General features: G+C 45.2%; 2 protein-coding genes and 1 pseudogene across 2 annotated transcripts; all 3 read right to left on the reverse strand.

Moving 5' to 3' along the window:
• Positions 1–1283: 1283 nt before the first annotated feature.
• Positions 1284–2193, reverse strand: LOC140934402 (uncharacterized). Its single transcript, XM_073384029.1, has 2 exons — positions 1980–2193; positions 1284–1837 (listed from the first exon to the last, which is right to left on the reverse strand). Exons 1-2 carry the CDS (start codon positions 2191–2193, stop codon positions 1284–1286), a joined length of 768 nt encoding a protein of 255 aa, XP_073240130.1.
• A 157-nt stretch (positions 2194–2350) lies between these two features.
• LOC140934403 (uncharacterized) lies at positions 2351–4635 on the reverse strand. The gene is made up of 2 exons (XM_073384031.1): positions 3396–4635; positions 2351–3321 (listed from the first exon to the last, which is right to left on the reverse strand). Exons 1-2 carry the CDS (start codon positions 4633–4635, stop codon positions 2351–2353), a joined length of 2211 nt encoding a protein of 736 aa, XP_073240132.1.
• Positions 4636–4802: 167 nt separating this feature from the next.
• The window catches only part of LOC140934404 (uncharacterized), a 1279-nt pseudogene continuing 128 nt past the window's right edge, over positions 4803–5953 (reverse strand).

Consider the following 5953-nt stretch of genomic DNA (forward strand, 5'->3'; position numbering starts at 1 on the left):
AGTTTACCTTCTCAAGTGCGTCTTTCAAGTGACGCTAATGACTTCAGAAGTAAATTGCACGACCGTAGCTTTTTAGAACGTGTCTTATAGTGCACGATTGTAGCTTTTAACTGTTTTTAGAACGAGTATTATAGTTTTCTTAGTTTTCCTAGTCACGTTTTTAGTATGTGGCTTTTTAGTCGGTTTTAGCTTTTTATATTCTATGTTTTTATTACCAAGTTTTTTATATGTATATATTTATTCAGTTGTTTTTAAAATTAAATAATATTATATAGCTGTAATTATTATAGATTTTATTTATACACGTTCGTATTTTGAACGAGAGTTTAGCTCTTTGACGTAACGTGTTAAAATAAATGATTGATTGATTGATTGATTGAGATGTACAGTTGGTATACAGAAAAACTGGAAAACGGCAAGCAGAAAGGTAAAAACTTACGCCTTTCCGGGCTCTAGCATGAGCGCATGAGCGCGCATGAGCAGAAATCTGCGACGCATACATGACGTAAAAACGGGCGGAACACGGGTGCCGCTACATGACTCCCCTAAATGGAAATCATTTACTTAAAGCAGTTCAGATGGAAATCTAATTGTCCTTGATACTGGCTCCTCGGGCGGAGATGACATCCTGGTCTGCGGCATCTTGAGCAAGTAACAAAATCGTTTTGTGGATTGGTCGTTCCAAAATCTTCCGTCTTCCTTCTCGTGTTGGTAGGAGTTGGACCTTGCGAATACGACCGTCTTTGTTGGGAAGACCTTAGTCACACGTGCAAGCGGCCACTGGTTTCTTGGCAAGTCGTCGTCCTGAAGTAGGACTATATCTCCTACTCTACTGTCCCGTTGGGGTGTATTCCATCTTCGTCTCTGCTCAAACTGTGAGGAATGTTCTGAGCGCCACCTTATCCAAAACTGATTGGCCAAGAACTGTACACGGCGCCACCTCTTTCTTGAGTATAAGTCCAACCGTTCAAAACAACCAGGTGGGGGCAGCACAACCTCTGTCTTTGAAGTTAGTAGATGATTAGGAGTTAAGGGTTCCGGAGACTCGTGGTCAGATAGGTTTCTAACAGTGAGTGGGCGACTGTTAATTACATTTTCTGCTTCTGTCATTAAAGTGCGTAATGCTTCTCCATCTAACTGACTTCCATGCTCTTGGAGCAAGACTGAAAGAACTGATCTGACTGTTCTGATGAGTCTCTCCCAAGAACCTCCCATATGAGATGCCGCGGGTACGTTCAGGTTAAAGTCGATCCAATCACATTCCTTTGTTAAGAGGAACCCCTTCACTCGGTCACGGTTGAGCTCTTGTAAGGCATCGGTGAGGTCATTCCTTGCTCCAACGAATTTGGCCCTTGGTCCGAACGTAGTTCGCGTACCTTTCCTCGTCTTTTGATAAAACGGCGTAAGGCACTAATGAAAGAATCTGTTTCCATTGTATTGAGAGTCTCAAGATGAACAGCGCGTGACGCCAGACACGTGAAGATCAAGCCATAACGCTTTAGTGTCTTGCGTCCTTCTTTAACGTAAAAGGGACCGAACACATCCATGCCTGTGTAGTGGAAAGGAGCAGCCTGTGTAACACGCTCTTCCGGTAGATCGGACATTTTCTGTGTTTGCAGTTGGCCACGAAATCGACGGCAAGTGACACACCTAGAGATAGTTCTGGCCACAGTTGAGCGTCCGTCTACTATCCAGTACCCAGCTTGCCTGATTGTGTTGTGGGTGACTCCACGTCCTTGATGGTGGCCAACCGATTCGTGAAAGTATCTTACGATCAAGTCTGAGATGTGACTCTTCTTAGGCAAGATCAACGGGTGCTTAACTTCAAGGGGAACATCTGCTCGTCGGATACGACCACCAATCCTAAGCAGTCCGTTTTTTGTCAACAAAGGGATCTAATTTATAGAGAGAGCTCGTCTTCTTCAAAGTGTCGTTTCTGCGGCGCGCAGAGTCTCGTTCTTGGAATTTCTCCAAATTACCTTTGAGGTTTGTTAGTGTTTCCATCTCATGGCTAAAATACTGGCATTGGAGGCAACGCAAAATAAACTTCTCGGAGTGGACCAATTCTTCAACTGAGAGAGGTAAGAACTGCTTTCCCTGTTCATTGCGTGATCTTCCTGAGTCCTTTGCAGAATGAATCTCTTCTTTACGTGCTGCTATTACAGACTGGAGATTCTTTATTCCTCTTCTCATCCAGGCGACTGTCGTTTTTGCTTTTTGCCAGGAAGAAACACGATTCAGATATGAAAGAAGTAAACCAGGATATTCTCGAGCGGAAGAGTGCGTCAAGAGGCAGGTGTTTGTCTTCACTTCAACATCATCAGAAGAGAGCTGAGCTGTGTTTTTCTTGTTAAGAAGTGGTACATCGCTTTCCCAGAGAAAGTCTGGCCCTGAGAGCCATATATCTCTTGTTGTTAAGTAACTGACTGGCAGTGAGTGAACGAGACGCTTCGTCCACAGGATTATCCTTTCCTGGCACGTGATGCCACTGTTCCGGGTCGCTACGATCACGGATGTGCTGTACTCTGTTTCCGACATATACGTGAAAACGACGAGCTTCATTACTTACGTAGCCGATGACTACCTCAGAGTCTGTGTAATAAACAGATCGTAAAGTCTCGTAGTCGAGTTCACTCTGCAACATCTTCGTTACATTGACTGATACGACGGCCGCTGTCAGTTCCATACGGGGAATAGATATCGGCTTGATAGGAGCTACTCGTGAATTGGCTATGAGGAAACTCACATGAACTTCTCCTTGAGAGTTGACTGTTCGAAGATACGAGACTTGACCAATTCCTGATTCGCTTGCATCCGAAAAACTGTGTACTTCAGCTTGGACTGGACTTCCGAAGCCAGGCTGTTTAACACAGCGGTTGAGTTTGACTTTCTCTAACAGCGGTAGTTCGGTGCGCCACCTCTCCCAACGAGCGATAATTTCATCAGGAAGCGGGTCGTCCCAATCCACCTTTTGGCGACAAAGGTCTTGCAAAATCTGCTCACCAGTCAGGATTACTGGTGAAACTATCCCTAAAGGGTCGTATACTGAGCTTATCGTAGAAAAGGTACCCCGACGTGAAAGTGGTTTATCCTTCAGTTCTATGCGGAAGCCTAAAGTATCCGATTCTATGCACCAATAAGTGCCTAGAGATCGCTGGACTGGTAGAGCATCGTGGCGAAGATCAAGATCTTTGAGGTCTCCTGCACGATCGTCTTTTGGAAGGGCCTCTAAGACATCCTTCCGGTTGCTGGCGAACTTGTGAAGTCGTAATTTCGCTGACGCACAGAGAGCCTGACTGTCCTCAATTAATTCTATGGCTTCTGAAACAGTGGGGACCGAAGTAAGGCCGTCATCCACATAAAAGTTCTGCACAGAAAATCAGCTGCCTTGTCACCGAACTCGGCAGGTCCAGTTTCTGCTGTCTTATGAAGACTATAGTTGGCTACGGCAGGAGATGACACTGCTCCAAAGAGATGTACACTCATACGAAATTCTGAGATGGCACCATCCAAGTCATTATTATCAAACCACAAAAAGCGGAGGAAGTCTCTGTGGCTTGGTGTAACGTGAAAGCTGTGGAACATTTGTTCTATATCACACGTGAGCGCTACATCTTCCTTGCGGAATCTGGTTAATACCCCGATGAGAGAGTTCAGCAGGTCTGGTCCTTGTAAAAGGTTCTTGTTTAAGGACTGGCTGTTGTAAAGGGCGCTACAATCGAAGACTACACGTACTTGATCGGGTTTCTTGGGATGGTATACGTCAAAATGTGGGAGGTACCACACTTTGCCAGGCGTTGGCGTCAGTTCGTTGTCTGGGACACGACTTGCGTGTTGACGTTCTAATATCTTGTGCATAAAGGCGATGTAATTCTCTCTTGCTCTCTCGTCTTTACATAACTTTCTTTTCAGCGATAGAAGTCTTCTTAGGCACTGTTCTCTGTTATCTGGAAGGTTGACTTCATCTGTCTTGAACGGAAGTGGTGCCTCCCAGTTTCCTAATTGATTTTTGTGCATTTCTGCAGTCATAATTTGGCAGAAACGTTTGTCTTCAATCGACTCAACTTGCTCGTTCGCACAAATTTTGCGAGAGTAATTCAGTTCACTATAGTCCATTTCCATCATCTCGCGAATTATTTGGGGGCTGGTGACATCCTTCGACCGCAGCTTATTGACGAGAACGGCTACAGAATCTTGCTGATGGAGAGGACTAGAGGCTTGAGGGACGTTCAGAATACACGAGTCCGGTAGTTCTTCTCTTTGAACGGTAACGCGATTGACTGATACGCTACTACTTTCTTGGGATTTCGCTTTATCCAAGCAGACAGGACCGATGATTGTCCATCCAAATTTGTATTTCTCTGCCCAAGGCTCGTCTGCTTCGCCATAAATAACTTTCAGGGGTTGGAAGGCGGTAGGTACATTTCTTCCAATGAGCATGCCGATTTCTATGTCAGACCTGTAATGTATCTCATCGGCAACACCCTTCAAGTGATCCCACTGTCTCACTATGTCAGGAGTGGCAATGTCGCTGGGTGTTGCTGGGATCTTCGGTTGAGCATAGGCATAAGGAACTTTAACGGATGAATACTCGCCATTTATATGTTGGATTTGAAGGCCGGGCACTCTTCGCATTCTGACAGTGTTGGTGCCCACAATCCTGTTTACTTGAAGGTTAACTTCTGCGCCACTTAGATTTAATTTGCTTTGGAGGGCATCTGTAATGAACACGTCCGTTGATTGGTCATCCAGGACAGCGTACGTTAAGGTTTCCTTAAGAGGGTCTGACTGGTCCGATACTTTCAACAAAATAATCCTAGCACAAGAACGACGGAGTCCGTCTTTGCACACTCGAGTACAGGCGGATGAAGCTTGGCTGGAGTTGTTTTCTGGCCTCGACGGGTCGTGAAGGGCTGTGACATGACTCCTTCCGCATATTTTGCATTGAGGGCGACCTTTATCACAATGTTTGCTGATGTGCCTGTTTGAGCTTGCGCAGTTAAAGCAGAATCCTTTTTAAACAGGAAGTCTTTTCGCTCACTGAAATCGAGCTCGCGAAATTTCTGGCAATTTTCAAGATCATGAGACTTAGTTCTGTGATAGGGGCAGAATGCTGTATTGACAGTTGAAGCTGTACTAAGACTATCAGGAGTGGCTGTTGACTTAGAGTCTTTTGAGATACTCTTTGTTGGGCTACGTTCTCCGTCAGGTGAAGACTGAGTTGCTAGAGCTGTAATTTGCGAGCCTTGTCCTGTGGAGGTCTGTGATCCTCTGTGGGAACTAGTTGACTGGTTGGAAGCAGCTCTCTGGTTAACGCTACCAAGTGATGCTTGCGAGATTTGGGGAATGTTCATTCGCTCGGCGTGAAAGTTGACTTCCTTTACAAACTCGGAAAAGGATGGAAAGGCACTGTGACCACCTGTTTGCTGTAACTTCTGAACTTTAGTTGACCACTTGGTTTTAAACCAGCCCGGAAGTTTTTCTACAAGACTCTGAAGTTTCGATGAAACGTCAAAGATCTTTAGACTTGGTATGTGATCTCTCGCTATCTCCACTTGTTGCAGAAAGTCACTGAACTCTTGTATTCCCTTGGCATCACTGTACCCAATTTTGGGTCAATTGGTGAGCCTTTTCTCAAAGTCAGCACTTAGAATTGCGGAATTTCTAAAACGGTATTTCAATCTTTTTCTCGATTCTTTGTAGGCCTTTTCAGGGTCGTCAATCATGAATTGAAGCTGTTCAACTACCTTCTTAGCTCTGCCTTCTAAATGCTGGAATAGAAGGTGCAATTTTTGCCGCGGGGCGACTGGTACCGAGTCTGAGAGCATCAAACGCGGACTCCCATAGAAAGAATTTTGTCTTGTCTTCGTCTTCTTCCCTGGAGACATCCGGTTTCGCTTGAGGTAAGCGATGGAGTTGGGTGACCTTAGCTAAGGCTTCCGTGATTTGCTGA

Source organism: Porites lutea, chromosome 4 (genome assembly GCF_958299795.1).
Source record: "Porites lutea chromosome 4, jaPorLute2.1, whole genome shotgun sequence".
In the NCBI taxonomy this organism is placed as follows: domain Eukaryota; kingdom Metazoa; phylum Cnidaria; class Anthozoa; order Scleractinia; family Poritidae; genus Porites; species Porites lutea.